The sequence below is a fragment of the Nannobrachium achirus genome, assembly GCF_963921795.1.
Source record: "Nannobrachium achirus genome assembly, chromosome: 7".
Taxonomy (NCBI): Eukaryota; Metazoa; Chordata; class Actinopteri; order Myctophiformes; family Myctophidae; genus Nannobrachium; species Nannobrachium achirus.
The window spans coordinates 19,488,270-19,505,107 of NC_137816.1; the positions used below are offsets into that span (position 1 = coordinate 19,488,270).

The 16,838-nt window shown below is 41.9% G+C and overlaps 1 protein-coding gene across 3 annotated transcripts in view; it reads left to right on the forward strand.

The window, feature by feature from the left end:
* Window positions 1-14,815, forward strand: part of akap13 (A-kinase anchoring protein 13) — a 111,084-nt gene extending 96,269 nt beyond the window's left edge. For 2 of the 3 annotated variants that reach the window (XM_080730685.1, XM_080730687.1), the window contains 7 exons: window positions 545-618; window positions 1,584-1,628; window positions 2,208-2,258; window positions 2,713-3,012; window positions 4,247-4,426; window positions 6,312-6,633; window positions 7,667-14,815. In XM_080730685.1, coding sequence (XP_080586811.1) covers window positions 545-618; window positions 1,584-1,628; window positions 2,208-2,258; window positions 2,713-3,012; window positions 4,247-4,426; window positions 6,312-6,633; window positions 7,667-7,719 — 1,025 coding nt within the window. In that variant the 3' untranslated portion in view covers window positions 7,720-14,815. The remainder of the gene's footprint in view (window positions 1-544; window positions 619-1,583; window positions 1,629-2,207; window positions 2,259-2,712; window positions 3,013-4,246; window positions 4,427-6,311; window positions 6,634-7,666) is intronic. The other variant, XM_080730686.1, reaches the window with a different exon arrangement.
* The last annotated feature ends 2,023 nt before the right edge of the window (window positions 14,816-16,838 follow it).

Genomic DNA, 16,838 nt, shown 5'->3' on the forward strand with positions numbered 1-16,838 from the left:
ACACACTGAATAGAATAGAATTGAATCTGCGTTCCTCTCCTTTCCACTCTTTTAGTGTTTTTTACCTCCTCTTCTCAAGACACACACTAGTGCTGAACAATGTATAGTTATCGAGGTATGACCATGCGCAATATCAGTATCGCCAAAGGCAACAATGGCCGGTATATCGCCCTGGGCAATATAACAACCATGTCGTCGCCCATATTGTTACCCAGTAGCATTTAAAATCAAGAGTGGTATTGACTTGCTATTATGCTGTTTTTTGAATATTTTTGTATTATATTTTATTTGATTGTTTTCACTGTTGCAACACCTAAAATATTCAATATGAAATTTGTATGGTAATATTGTATATCGTATCGCATCGATATCGAAATATTTGGCACAAATACCGAGATATATAATTTTGCCCATATCGTGCAGCCCTAATGCACACATGCACACACGAAACCCAGCTTTTCCAGGCTATAAATATGTAATTTAGACTGGAAAAAAGGTGTCAGCTCAATGCCTTGATTGTAACTTTGTGTTAACATAATTGCAGGTGGAGACAGAGATGAGAGCGGGGACACAGCAGCAGACCTGCGCAGGACAGAGTCTGACAGTGTTCTGAAAAAGGTAGAAGCTTGATCTACAAGTTGGCGGTTATTTTGGTCACATGACACCATAGTGTATGATGCATCATACGACAGACTACTTTAAGCCACAGTACTGTACGACCTCAACAACACTCCAGCTACAAGTATACACTGGTACAGTTCTACTGACTAGCACAGAAATGTTGCCAATTGACCTTTGAGCAAGACACTGGACTCTGAAGAGCTGCACTCTCTCTGTACTGAGTCAGTGGCTGTGCTGCTGGGACCAAAGCTAAGGCCACAAGGTCAGATGTTGTGGGCTGAGGGTAGGAGAAGTGTCAGCCATGTTGGTGGAGTATATTTCTCTTGTGTTCACAGTGAATGTGAAGAGGGGGTGGAAAGCCATAACTCACTGTTTAGCTTTATGCATTTGACCTCCAACATAGTGAGAAGTGGAAACCTTGTATGTCCAAAACATTCCTTTTTTATTCATATTTTAAAAAGGTTTAAAATGTTTCATGTGACACTCTTGTATGATGAAGTATAGCATTAATTTACAAGAAAACATGAAAATGTGGTAAACGTGGAGATACAAGGTTTCTGCCCAACAGCAACGATAGACAAGATGTATTCTCTTTCTCTCTCTCTCTCTCTCTCTCTCTCTCTCTCTCTCTCTCTCTCTCTCTCTCTCTCTCTCTCTCTCTCAATCTATTATTGTCCAGTGAATTAGCCACTTGATCACTTCCTACAGGCCTCGTTGCTAGAGGAAGCTGTGGGTTATGTAAGCTTCTGTTAGCTGATGAGAATAAATGTGTGCTTCTGGGAGGTGCTCGGTGGGAGAGAGAGCCGTGGGCATCTCTGTCCAGTAGTCATTGTTCATTTCTGAGACAGACAGTAGGAAATCTGAGAGGGAGACAGACTGTAGGACATCTATTATCCCAATCAAGATGGACTGCTTGTGAGCTCATGCTCTCTCTCTCTCGCCCTCTCTCTGTTTCTCTCCAGGGAGGAAATGCCAACTTGCTGTTACTACTGAAGAGGAACAGCGAGGTAAGAGTTGTCTCTCAGTCGATGAGTCAATCTCAGTCGATCAGCAACCAGTGGCGTGTCCAGGAGGTGGCCTGGGGTGGTGCCACCCCCGTTGCAGCGAGGTGCCAGGCTATTACACACGTTGGGATTTCGGAAATACAGTCTGAGATCTCGCGCTGACTATTCAGAGTGAACATCGAATAGCCTGGTTTTCGAGCATCTGAGGATTTGTGATGACAATCACAGTCGGATGAACTCATTGAAAAATACAATGGTATTTTGTATGTGTGCGCACGCCCCGCTTGGGCCACCCCAGTGGCACAACGCTGTTAGCAACCAACATTTCACAGGCCATGTTTAATACTTTGTCTGTTCTCCAAAATCAATCTGTTTCCCAATGAACACAGCCTTGAACAATAGATTCTATATAAGACACTAATTGGGAGCGAGTACACAGATTATTGGACTGGATTAGTGCTCTAAATACAGGGTGTTAGTGGCCATAAAGCTGGCGTAAATAAATACTCTGCCAACATTGTTCACACACAGTATTCAAGACCTCTTCCTAAAGTCATCTGAAGTGTCGTTGTTTTCTTATAGCAGGTTCTTCACAGCGTGTCTCACCTCCATGACCTGCTCAGTGCACTACAGGTAAACACTCCACCCACCAGTGTCTGTCTGTCTCTCTCTATGCATTACATTCTTTCTTTTCTAAAAACATCTGACATCTAACATCTTAAGATATGTTATGCTATGTTGTGTTAGGGGCTCTGATACACGGTTTCTGTGTTAAAATGTTTACGCTAGGCTAGCACATGCTGAGGGTGTATAGGCTTGTATATTGTCTGTTGCATATCTTACTTATATGCAGAAAATATTTGGCCATCTTCTTACTGATGGTGTTGCTTTGACTGGGATGTCTTTCCATCATGCTGTATCTACTATCTTTGGCGACTGAATTGGCAGAGTCGCAGGATCAATACAGGTCTTATATTACCTTATCTAATCAATGACGTGTGTGTGTGTGTGTGTGTGTGTGTGTGTGTGTGTGTGTGTGTGTGTGCGTGTGCGTGTGTGCGTGTGTGCGCGCCTGTGTCTGTCGTAGGCGGTGGTGGTGCAACAGGACAGCGTCATCGAGGACCAGCGACAGGTGCTGGTCCTGTCCAACAGTTCCACCTCCAACAACAGCAGCTCGTCCTCCACGGCGCCGTCCTCTCGCCACTCCTCGCGGCCCAACTCCCTGATAGAGCAGGAGAAGCAGAGGAGCCTGGAGAAGCACCGGCAGGAGCTGGCCTCCCTCCAGAGGCAGCAGTCGGCCCACGCCGAGGAGAGGAGGCGCAGGGAGAAGGAGTGGGAGAAGAGGGAGAGCGAGCTCATGGACAGGGAGGTGCTGCTGCACGTTCAGGTACACACACAAGACCAGCCGTCGTCTTCGGGCCTTGTGACAAGTGGTGGGAAAAGTACTCGCACCTTCTACTGGTGCCTATTCCGAGGCAATTCGGGACAAACAAAAAAACGGGCGGTAATGTGCCGTTCCCAAAGATCTTCGGGATATATACAGTGTAACATGTTATATTGTTAATCCTTACTGGACCGTCGAGGGGTCTCGTAGGTGACGTCATCGAGCAGCGAAAATCCTCCATATAGTCCCATTCATTGTATTGCAAAAAAAAGGTTTGGATCACTTAGAACCGCATTTTTTCACGGCAAAATAGCAAGATATACACTCGTTGGACTCAGCGGCCATGACTCCATGGTGAGTCACATGACTTGTGTCATGTGACTGGACCAGTGTAAAGTGGCACGAAATGTGCACTTTTTCACTCTTGCTCTTCAAAATAAAAGCAGATGCCTATGGAAGGAAATCACGGCAATCTACTGTTGGGATCACTTCAAAATAAAGGCACATAATGTGTCAAGTAAAAGTATCAATACTGCACTGTAGAAATACTCTGTTACAAGTAGAAGTCCAGAATTCAAAATTGACTTGAGTAAAAGTGCAACATGTTTGAAAATGGCAGATCTACAAGCTCACAATGCGTCGCGATGCATTGTGAGCTTGTAGATCGTCTGTTTTCAAATAGCCAAGGTATAAAATATGGCTAAAGTGGTTTATATGTATGTTTTATAATATTATAATTCATATCTGCAAAGTAACTAGTAACTAAAGTTTTCAAATAAATGTAGTGGAGTAAAAATACAATATTTGGATCCCAGATGTAGTGGAGTAGAAGTAAAAGTATTGGAAATGGGAAATACTCAAATAAAAACCAAATACCTCAAAGTTGCACTTAAGTAAAGTACTTAAGTAAATGTACTTAGTTACTTTACAGCATTGCTTGTGACAGTTGGCATACATCAGAAGTTTAAATTTCAAGGACCCTTAGTTTGATATACATTAGGCCACAGACCTCCATAAGTCTCTGAGTGTACAAATATTTGTAACTCAGAGTTAACCCACGGATGTGCAGAATTGTTGATTCCTAACGATCACTGATTTAGCTGGGGACTCCCCCCCCCCCCCCCCCCCCCCCCCAAGGACCCTGTAATCTATGACCACTGTCATAGATTTTTCTTCATAGATCTAGCTTCAAACTAAGCTATTTGGCCTCGGTTATGAATTGTCCTTCACATTCCAGGAGGAGGACACAGGAAGGAGGCGCGTGGAGCTGGAACGGGAGCGTGAGGAGTTGCACAATAAGAAGGAGGAGTACCAGAGAGATCTGGAGAGACTGAGGGATGCCCAGAGGAAACTGGAGAGAGACAGAGACACGCTACAGAGAGAGAGAGAGCGGGTAGAACAGATACGACTGTCTGAGGTAAGAGAGGATTCATGAGTTATTCTGCTAAAACGAATGGTATCGCTTCCACTACTACCATCATTATTAGCACTACTAACACCACCACCACCACCACCACAACTACTACGGTACTACTTCTAGTGTCCGGGTAGAGCACTTGCCTTTAGACCACATGGTCATGGGTTACACCCTGGGCACTGCCTACTCAGCCAATTGAGTGTGGCTAATTCATTGCACATTCAAGTACTGGGAGCTAATGGTAGGTGTTGTTCTTCCCCTCAGAAAACCATCTCCCAGGGGTCTAGCGCATTGAAACGGATAGACGCGCGCATTCTCGGCTGATGATACCAACAATAAGCCTCTACTTATTTACTCTCAACTTAATTATTTACTTAGAGAGAGAGAGAGAGGATGGAAACTCGTGGCTAATACTAATACAGGCATTGCTATATTAGTGCTATATATGTATTAGTACTAGTATTAGTACTATTATATAGAACTGTTGAAGACCTCAGTGATTTACAATTAGGTGTTTTAGGAAAGGTTTTCTGGATTCTAATAAATAAATCTGCCTTCATAACTCCTCTACTGTCATTATCAGGTTCAAGGTTCAAGGTTACTTTATATTGTCTCCCTTGGGAGAAATTTGTCTTGGACACACGGACCAGCAGCATACATAAATACATACGATAATACAGTACAAAACAACAGTAAAAGGTGCACAGCGACACCATCTCTGCTTACACATCACCCTCCCGCATAATAAATAAAAACACCCAGCCGACATTCCTAGTGCAAACAGAGAAGCACCTTAGCGCCACCTCAAAAACCTTCTACCCCTCTGTCTGCCCTCCGCAAGGAATCCATTGAGGAGTGTAATTGACAGAGGGACAAAGAAGTACTTTTACCTATTCTTTTTATTATGAACTGTGTCTAACACACTGTCTCTTCTCAAACCTGCACTCCTCTCCTGGGTTCATCTCGTACACACTCCACACACTCCATCTCCTGTTTACACCTCCTCTTCTATCCTACTCCCCCTGTGTCTCCCTTCCTCCATTTCCTCTCCTGTCCTCTCCATCACCTCCTAACTTTTTCCCCCGACTCCCCCAGCTCCCCTCCTTTTCCTTTTTATCCTATCCCATTTTTCTATCCTACTCCTCCTCCCATATCCCTGCTCCTCCTCATCCCCCCTATCTCCTGTCCTGTCCACAACAAGGTTGTTACAGTTACATTTTGAAGTATCTATTTTCAATTAACAACTACTATAATAAAGTATATTACTGTATGTCCTTTTTAAACAATTAAACAAACAAACAAAACAAAAAACATCCAAAAATGCATCTCTGCCAAACGTAACTCACCTTTTATCGTGTATAAACATAAGCCACATGTGTAAAACTCAGTGCAAGAGCTGACAGGCAGGGGCATGGAGCTCACTGAAGCATCATTGCTAGTTCCTGCAAAGCAGCAGCCATTCAGGCAAAAGACTCAAACATTGTGTCATGTCACTATCGCGACTGAGCAAGAATGCAGAGAATCTTGGGTTATGAAGTCAAAGACTGACTGGCTGCTGATACCCAAATCGACATGCAACTTTAATTCTACAGTAGTTAGTGTTCGTTCCAAGAATCTTTTGCCAGCAAAGTGAACCTGTGTTTTGCAAACTTTCTGAGTAATGTTATCCGGGTGACTCTAGGTTCCTTTATGGGCTTCTAAACTGACCCTTACAAGTCTGTAATTTTGACAGTGTACAAATGGAACTAAATGCATTTGGTTCCATTTGTACTCTGTCAAAGATAAGGGGAGACCTTCAAATTTCAAAGTTTCAGAACCACTGCTATAATAATCTTGGTCCACAATGCCCCCCCCCCCCCCCCCCCCCCCCCCCTGTGCCCTCCAGGGAAGGACCAACGAGACCACTCCCTCCAGTGAGTCTGAAGACTCCCTCCATCATCATCATCATCATCCCGCAGACAGAGACCTCCCTGAGCTGCTCCTCCTTGGCTCCTCCTCCCCTCCCCGGCTACAGCCCAGCGTCCCACGCAAGGCCCAGTCACTGCCCCGAGGGAAGAGCCTCAACCCCTTCACTTCTTCCAATTCCTCCTCCAGCCATCAGATGCCCGGACGGCTACTCCAGCTGGCCAGTAAGAACAAAGACAAGGACAAAGACAAGAAGGAGAAGAAGAAGAAGAAAAAGAAGGAGGGGAAGGGGGGGACAACAGGTAGGAGAACCAGTGTTGCCAGACGTACGATAATTATGGTATTTGTACGATAATTTGACCCTCTGTACGATGTACGATCAATAATTCCAAAAATGCCCAAATGTACGATAATTTCGGCATATCATCAAAAAGAGCGTGAATTCACTATTTTCCCTGGCTGCTGATCTGGGATCTGGTTTGGCTTCTCAAAATAAGCCAGGAAATCAGTCAATCTGACCCTAGATCTGTACTTGGAGGCATTAAAAACACTGGTTGCATCTTTCCAGACCAGTTTCAGGCTTTTATTTGTGTAAGCTCCAAGAAGTTGCCTGCCTCCACACAGCAAATCTGATGCGTTTTTGTCTAAAACGAGGTCGTTTCTTACACTAAAGACGCATTTTTTGGTGAAATTACGTTTTTACGTGAGTGATTTCTCTTTTTTGGCCGTGTACGATAGTTTCATGTCAAATACGATAATTCTGAGCCTCCGGTACGATAATTCAACATTTCCCATCTGGTAACACTGAGGAGAACATTCATATTGTCCATGGGGCTTTTTAAACTAGAGCCCTAATATGGGATATACTACACTTTTGGGTCGGAAAAAGCCCCACAAAATAAATCAAAATAAGTAAAATAATGGGCGAAATATCGGCCAAACGGATAATGCTCTATTTTTAACAGCCAACCACGGTCATTTGCCAACTGGCCCTGAGTGATTTACGGGAAGACATTAAGACGTATACAGTAGCTCATTTGCACCACCTTCAGTCCAACAGATAATATAGTTATGACAGGATAATGAGAGCAATAACAAGTTAACAGTCAGATTCATATAACAATGTAATCAAATGTGTCTTAACCCTCTAAGGCCCGCATTAAGAAATACTTGAAATAAAAAATTGAAAAAAATCAGTTTAGTGGAGATATTTTTAAGGCAGATTGTTTCAGCATTTAAGATACTTACACTCACAGGATGGATCCCTTGTTTCACTGTATCCTTCTGACAGAAACAACAGAAACAATGACTGCATCCTGTCCTCTCCTCCCACAGACACCCTGCACCTCGAAGGGGCCACCCTGGATGGGGAGATCTTCTTCTGCTGAGTGTGGGGGCCCCATCCTTCCTCATTGCTCGCTATCCAGGCTCCAGCAGTCACTCACTGAAGCTTGGTTCACGTTGAGACATTTTCGGGGCGGTAATCTCACCACAAACTGGCATTGGGTCATGCTCATTTCATCAGTCCATCACATTGACAAGTTGACAGAAAACAGAGAACAACGTGTTTCACTTTCATCTCTGCTATGAGGGTCACCAAGCTCCAAGACCTCTGATCCGAATGTAGGGCTGCCAAGCTGCCCAGAGTGCCCAAGGAAGCTACCTACAACTAGCTAGCTCTAATCCCTTTGTCACTGTGACTCTTGTACACAGATGCACACAAACACATGTAACTCATGTGCATACATGCACACACATATGTTTGCATGAGGGTGCACAAACACACACACACACACACACACACACACACACACACACACACACACACACACACACACACACACACACACACACACACACACAGTCACGCCTGTATTCATAGCTAAAATAGCTGATAGCTGAAAATAAGTGTTTCACAATGAAGCTGAAAGAGATTTGATGACATTCCAACGATCCATAATAATGGGGCTGTAGAACTTGGACGCAAAAGTCTTAAAATGTTTTGATCAGCTCTCATATAGTCAGTGTACAGTATGTGTCTCAGAGATACAGATATGTGGAATGAGCGAGTTTCTCCTTTTCTCTTGTGAAGCATTCACAGAGCCAGAGAGAGAAGAGATATATTCGGAGATGTTACCTGAGGAGAAACCAGAGCCAATGAATTTCTTTTAAGACTGTTTTAAAAAATGCAAAAAAAAAAAGCATTTGCACACCTCTACAGTTGCAGCAATCTAAGTATTTATCCTTCATGTTTCCTGCATACTACTTTTCACTGTAGTAGCCATTCATTTATCCTCAGTGCACCCCATATTTAAGCGTCCTTGATTACCTTAAAAGCACTAGCCTATACAAAACAAATGTGTTATTATTTTTTACTGCAGGCTGTGGCTGCATCAGTTTTTCCCAGGTCCACTCTCAAGGAGAGCAATTATTCAGATATGTACGTATAATGCACACAGGGGTCCATTCAGATTATTCAGATGGTTTCAGCTCGGTTGAGTGCCACTGAAGAGATATTAGCTTGATCTCCTGCTTTATCCATCTCTGAATAGACTTTTATACCTCTCATCAGATCGGTGCGCCTCTGCATTTTAATTGTGTTATAGCTGCAGGTAGCATATCTCACTAATGGATTCAGCCTCTTCAAACAGAGTTCTCCTGTTTGAAAGGACTTCTTGCTCAATTTCCCTCTTTCAGGCTTCCTTAATGGAGCAGATGTGAATGTAACAAATAGACAGAATTTCTATTGATTCCATTTGAGTTCTATTGGTTCTAACCTGTGGTTGTGATGCAATTCATTTAAATCATACAGCCCATATGCTGGCCTTGCAATCAGATAGACCTGCAACACTTACAATCCAGGTGTAGTGATGGACTCCAGAATCACTGAGGCTCTGACACTGAGAGAACGCGATGGCAGGTGAAAATGTACCAGTGGATGTTGTCCACACCCCTTTACTTTCTGAGACTGGAGTTGAAGGTCTAAAATCATTACACCAGCAATGGGCAGTTCAATCATATTTCTGCATCTATAGTAGAGGAAAAAGAAATAAAGGATATTAATAAGTTTAGGAATTTTAATCAAAAGAAAGCATGCATTCTGTCTGTGAAATACAGAATACTCTTGCTTCTGCTGCAGTGGTTTTAGGCATGTCGGTATAATTAATTGACAGTTGTTAAGCACTTTTCCTGTCTCGTTTGGGCGCATCTCACTTTTTGGTTTTCAATCACAATTGAGGAGCGCTTCATGTTCACTGGAATGTCTGTTCAAATACGCTCCCAGGCACCCATAAAAAAAAGGAAAACACACATCTGCACTGAAACAGTAAGGAGACAGATTGTGAGGCATTTCAGCTTTGTTAGACAATGAAGTGGAGCGAGACGGGCAGTAGAGAAATAAGTTGCAAACTCAATTGAAATCCGTAATATCACTTTAGACCGACAGAGTCACATCAGAGTGTTGATATCAAATCAAATTTCTCCCGTCTAAAAGTAGGTGTCCATTATGAGACACCTGGATGAAATGTGCATTCTTTTCTCAGTGTAAGCAGAAACTTTCATGAATAGCATTAACATGTATTTTGTGTATGCATTCAAACGTTTAGGGTTGGAAGAGCTGGTGTGAAGTGAATATACTGTACGTTATGCAGTAAGATTCTTTTGTAATATAGTCCCAGTTTTGTTGTCCATATTTTTAAGCAAGTATTTTATGTCTGCTACCTGCTGGACAGGTAGAGTAGTGTAAAAAGTACTCAAATACTGCGATTCAGAAATACTCTGTTACAACTAAAAGTCTGGAATTCTAAATTTACTTGAGTAAAAGTACAAAAGTATTGGCATCAAAATGTGCTTAAAGTATCAAAAGTAAAAGTGCTCATAAGGTAGAATGTCCCATTTCAAGCTTTCAAATGTATACAAATCTTTTGAAAATAGCAGACTTACAGGCTCACAAAGCGTTGCATTGTATTGGAAATTGGAAATACTCAATTACAAATACCTCCAAATTTTACTTAAGTACAATACATAAGTAAATGTACTTAGTTACTGTACACCACTGGAGACTAACAGTGAACTGCAGAGGAGCCACTGGGAAAAGCAAGTCCCTATATTTAGTCTGCATTAGTACTGGGTACTAATGGTGACCCCTGTAGAACTCCCCTTCATGTATTTATCAGTATGCATTAGTACTGGGGTACTAATGGTGACCCCTGTAGAAATCCCCTTCATGTATTTATCCTGCATGTATCCACAGCAGTAGTCCTGCAGACAGTACTTTCTTGAATGCAGAACAGAACAGAACCAAATATGTATATTTAACTACTTAAACCCTCCATTCTTTGCAAAAAGGTCCTGAGTTACAACTGCGCTTTTTCATCTACACCAAATCTCTGTGCCAAAAATAGATGACCTACAGGCTCACTGCTATCGATCTACAAGCTCATAAGCTTCAAGACGCTTGCAGATCTACTATTTTTTGGCGAATGTTCCCCCCAGAATAGGCATGCTGGGGTTTAACAAGACAAGTGCTTAAAAGAAATATTCTAATGTCTGCAATATTCTGCCATCTCTACCGGCTTAAAAAAAAAGATCAAAACAAGTTTTGCTTTCATTTTACCCTCAAACAATTCTTCTAATAGGAGGTAGAACAAAAGTGCAGCGACGGTAGTTTCTTGTGTGCAAGCAGAAAAAAAAAGTATCTTCTACAATGGCTGCTTCTGTACGGAGCTGTCTATCTGAATACCTCTCCTCAACACCTCTTTTATCCTGCTTGTTAAGCAGTTGTTTTGTGTGTTTGTCCATGATTGCCGTTTCATGTCTACTTTGGTTTGTTCTGCCATGGCTGCCATAAGAAGCTTACAGAGGCTCAGGCAATTAGCCGCTTGATGTCTTTCTGTTACGGCCATGTGGTGTAATCCTGTCAAAGAGACACAAAAGTAGCAGCTTTTTAAATGTATTTAAATTATTTTTATTGTTTGTAACGACTTGACCGCGAGGGGGCTTCGGACCAGTGACTTAAGTTATGTTCGTTGCACATACACACAAACAAAAAACAGATGAACACATGGAACAGTATGCAGGCACACATGCAGGCATACACACAAACAATACAATATAACTTATACCAGTAGTTCTCAAAGTGGATTTCAGCGATTCTCTAGGTTCCTTTATGGGGGTCTAAATTTACCCTGTAACTCTGACAGTGTACAAATGGAACCAAATGGACCCGTTAGGGAAGACCTTGAAATATAAAAGTTTGAGATCCACTGACTTATACTATGCTCACACAAGTTGACACAGAGAGGCATAAACTATGAAAGCTGTTCCTTTTCGTCTTATCTTTTCCTGTTCTGTTGGAGTTCCTGGCGTGAGGAGCTGACATGTTGTCCCTGAGGCGGATCACAGTGTTGGCATGCAGTCATAATGTAACACTGATGGAGCGTGGAAGAAGAGGAGGAGGAGGGGGAACCCTCCTCTCACTCTCATACACAGGGGGGAACTGTGACATTGTACCCGGAGGCATTTATAATTGGCTCACAGAACCCACCAGAAGTTGACAGAGAGCGGGTAAATGGTTGTTAAATAGAAGGTAGAGCTGGTAATGGTTTTGGCTCATGGGGAGAATAGAGTTCAGAGAACGGACTGTGCGGTCATTTGTAACTCTCCGTCTACATGGAGACAGTCTGCATGGGCAGAATGAGACAAGAAAACCCAATAAGGAAGAGGCAGATGAGGTAGAGTTAGGACGGTAGGTGATAGGGAGAGGAGAGGAGAGGAGTGGTGATGGGGAGAAAGGCTGGGAGAGGTTTGGAAGAGAACTTTATGGAGGACGTGCAAGGAGAGTATTATGTAGGCTGTAGGGTATGTGAGGAGTGGATTGCCAGTGAATATGAAGGAAGGAATGATAACTTTGGGGCCTGTAGACCGCAAATTGTGAGTGTTAATCAGGGGTGAAAGTGGTTTGAAATTCTTGCCGGAACTGTCATAAATTGGCCGCGCGGCGAAGCTGCGCGGCCGAAAAAAATTGGGAGGCTCTAACCCCCCAAAACCCCTGAAATGCATAGAAAACTGCATTTTCGAACAGTTATAGGCCTACACACAATAAAAACACTACAGGTCCTACACCTGAATTAGGCAACGGCATTACACTTACTGTAACATGAAACATGATTGAAATCCTAAATGAAATATCTATAATAAGCCTCTTCATATTGTTCATATTGTTCATTGTTCCATACAGAAGGGTAAGCATCTATATATTATTATTATATTTATTATATTATTACACATATTATTATTAATATTATTATAACCAGTTATCTAAAGTAAACTAAGTACATTTACTAAAGTAGTGTATTTAAGTACAGGTTTTAAGTATAGCCTAGCCTACTTTACTGGAGTATTTCCAATACTTTTAATTCTACTCCACTACACATGCAGAATAGCATCCATGCAGGCACAGACGCAACGAGTCCTCCTAGAGATGGGATTTATGGCTCTTTGAAGTGAGCCGGATCTCTGGGATCCGTTCCTTTCAAAGAGCCGTTCAAAAGACGGCCACTGTTCATTAGAAAGGAACGGCTCCCTACTGTGAACCGAATCATATCGTTCATTTCAAAGAGCCGTTCAAAAGACTCGACTCGTTCGCGAACGTCCCACATCTATTCGCTCCGTGTCAAACAAACACTGAAACGCGAACAGAATGGATCACACTGACCTACACAAACCCACGGGAATAATTTAGAAGCACTTTATCAGAAAATATAGCCTAACTAGTAACACTTTTGTAGCCTACTGTATGTTAATCTGACTTTGGTATAGGCTATTGTTTTCTTCCTGGACGTGCGTTTGTGGGAGGTTATTTAACATGGGATTTTGACAGCTGGCTTCTCCTTTTCTTAACGGAACGCCGTTCCGTCCCCAAATGTTTTAACGGAACGGGGGTTCCGGCCGTTCCGGCTCACTTTCACCACTGGTGTTAATAAAACGGGCACTTTCAGAGTTAATTGAACACTCTCTCTTCTACTGCGTGTGATAGAAGGCTGCTTACCCTTCAGCTAAACCTTTATCACATAATGCACAGAAACCTTTCTGCTTCTACTGCAAAGGATCCAGAGTCCAGACACTCCTCATTCCCACATATTTGTAAATTCAATACATACTGTATTGTTATTGATGAAGCATTTCTGTCTATTACAGTTACATAAGTCAGTTTGGATGCAACGTTGATTGTTGCAAAATGGTTTTATCATTAGAAAATGGGGTGATGGATGCCGCTGGGTTTTAGTTCACAAAATGAAGTTTCATTGTGTAAATGGAATAAATGTGACACATTTGCAAGGCAGTACAGGAACTCAACGTGAATTGGACGTAATGGATTCTCAAGACCTATTTTATAGTTACTCTATACGTCTTACTATGGTGTCGTGCAAATTCACAACATGTCACAATATGTTTTAGCGATGTGTTTTAGCTACTTTTAGCTATTTAAAAATTCTAAGTGAATGAACTTCTGTCAGAGAAGGCATTGAGCATGCCCAAGGGACAAGTCATGAAATGCACTAGAGTAGAACCCAGTATGTTTTCAGGAGAAGGTGAGAAAGAGAGTGAAAGGGAGAAAAAGAATAGTCTAGCTTTTTATACCTCTCCTTTGAACGTTAGGTTTGGACTTAAAAAGTGTTAATCCTTAAGATAATCAAAAAGTTGGTATTTTTGTGCCAACAGCCAGGCATCACTTGTAAGTACTCTATTCTATGTTACTTTCCATTTGTGCCGACAGGGTTCCATTCCCAGCAAATGATGTGTGCAACTGTGCACGCATGGTTGAACGCAGAAGACAAGAGCTAACGGCTAACGATGCTGTAGCCCTATCATAGTCCTCAATGATACGCAACTGTTGGTTTATGGTCTTTATAAAACATTGTGCTCCCAGTTTAACCATGCTGGTTTATTTGGGGGCCTAGCAGTCCATACTGCAGTATTTGTCTCATGAAAACACGCTTGATGTGACCATCAGTCACCAATAGGTGTCACCAAATCGTCACTGTCGGGCAGAAACGTCATATCTCCCAAGTTTTTCCTAAAGTTATGCCCTGCTTTCATCATACAAGACTGACTGTCGCACAAAGCTAGTGAAAATAGCAGATCTACAAGAACACAGTGCCTCGCACCACGAGACGTTGTGCTTGTAGATCAGCTATTTTCACTATTTTAAATCATTTTTAAAATGATAAATGCAAAACGAACGGTTTTGAACATACAAGGTTTACACCCGACAACAATGAAATGCACTAAAACAGATGATCTTCAGGATTAACACTTTAACATGGGTACATCATTCTCATTCTGAGCAATGTACAAACAAAAGGGTAAAAGCAAAAATGTAAATATGATGATTCATGTACAAAATAACAGAAAAAAAGAATCAAGTGTAAAAAAAAATATGAATTACTTGTTTGATTTGTGATTGTTTATTGCCACATTTTTGTAAGAACGCTTTTATTTATGTTTTAATCTATCACACCGTTGGGGTGATAAACAACGTTAAAGTCATATTTTAACTCATAATAAATAAAAAAGCTAATTTGTTTGTATTTGATTGTTTTTGTCTGGCTTGGTCACCTCCTTGTATGTTTTGCAATTCTGCCCCTGCCTCTTGGGTAATTGGACAATAGTCTGGGATCACTTCACTTTTCAGGCTTGTAACCGGTCTGGAGCGGAAACCACAACACGTCATGTTGTAGTACTCAAAGACTACAATTTGGCTGGAACTATCCACCGGAAACAGTTTTAACCCAAAATAATTCGCCTGCGCTCAAGGACACACTTTTAGGGCCTATACCTAATAAACTTCTTGATGCGGAGTAGTTTTGCTTTTGAAAAATTAGTTTGGTATATGCATCTTTTAGTCCAACTCGTAGCGACTGGAAAGACTACACTAGGCTACTCGAGCATATTAATTGGGATTGGGGAAACAAACGGGGGAACCAAATCAAAGCGACGCCGCTTAGTCCAACTCGTAGCGACTGGAAAGACTACACTAGGCTACTCGAGCATATTAATTGGGATTGGGGAAACAAACGGGGGAACCAAATCAAAGCGACGCCGCTTCTTCTAGTGGTTTCCGCACTTTAGGTGGAAACCAAATGGCCTGTTGTGAACGAACACCAGGCTTTCCCCCAGAAAGCCTGGTAGGCGAGGTTAATTGGACACCATTAAAACATTTTTTTAAGTGAACTCCGATCGAATTCCCACTCTGCACACCCCCCGGGTCATTTGGGACACATATGCAGAGTTTGAAGTTGTTCGGTCGAACGGTGCCCGAGTCATTCCTTGGAAGGAGATGTCCATGTCATAAAAACATGAATCCACTATATTTTCTTATGTATCTGTCAGATTGGGGGTTTAAAAGTTTTCTCAGCCAGGACTTAACATTTTGTTCCTAAACCATTTGCAACTTCAGTCTATACAAGCAGAAAATCAGCTTGCCTGGCAATGTCGGGATTATTGCAGGGTTGTTGCTCTGATCAGCATGTTCAGGTTTCAGTACCAAATATTGGCTGGTGTTATTGGGTGGGTGAAATAGGCTGCGCACACACAACAGAAACGGTTGCCTAACAACGTCTTCAAGACTGACGTCAACCATTATTGCCTTGCAGGCCTACACTTTGCGATTCTAAGCCCAGATTCTGTCCTTTTAAAGAGAGTTCTGTGTTATCGTGACAAATGTTGTTAGCACACTACCAATATTGGTATCGGTTTGTGTCCATTTATGGGCATATTTGTGTCAAGACAAACTCACTCCCTTGCAGACAGATAACTTGAACTTTAGATCAAAGCTATGTTATTTATACTTCACATTTCCTCCAGCAGTGTAGTGTTTCCTTCTTTGCCAGTGCTGTTTCTCAATGAATACTGAACACTCTCAGTTTGCCTAGCAGGACTCGAATCAACAGAATACAGAAACATACAGTTACTGATTCTTTATGACCCCAAAAGGCTTGAGTGTTTGGCTCTCTGCTTAGGAAAAGAACAGAAATGGAGGTTATAAAAAACGGTGTTTGTATGTAAAAGATTTAACAGTGTAAGACTAAATCCTTGGTATCACTATATGTACACTATAAAATGTAGTGCTTGTTTAGAAGACCAGAAGTCAAGTTATATGAAGACACCTCAGATAATATGATTTAGGACAGTGTTTCCCGTGACCCATTTTTGTTGGTATATTTTTTTTCATTTATTAAATAATTAAGAAAATAGTCATTTAATAAATACAACTAGAAATATGGCTGCTAGCAGCAGTACAGGGGCCAAGGAATGCAATAGGCAATTATGCAAAGCAAAATATGCAATTTGTGCATGAATAAGCCATGGAAACGGTTAGGTTCCGTACGGAACCCTTGTTCATTTAATACCGGGGGGGTCATCCTGGAGGTATGATAATGAACAGAATAGATTGAACTTGAGAGAAAGAGTAGAGTGCTGAAGGATTGTGGATATTGTAATGTAT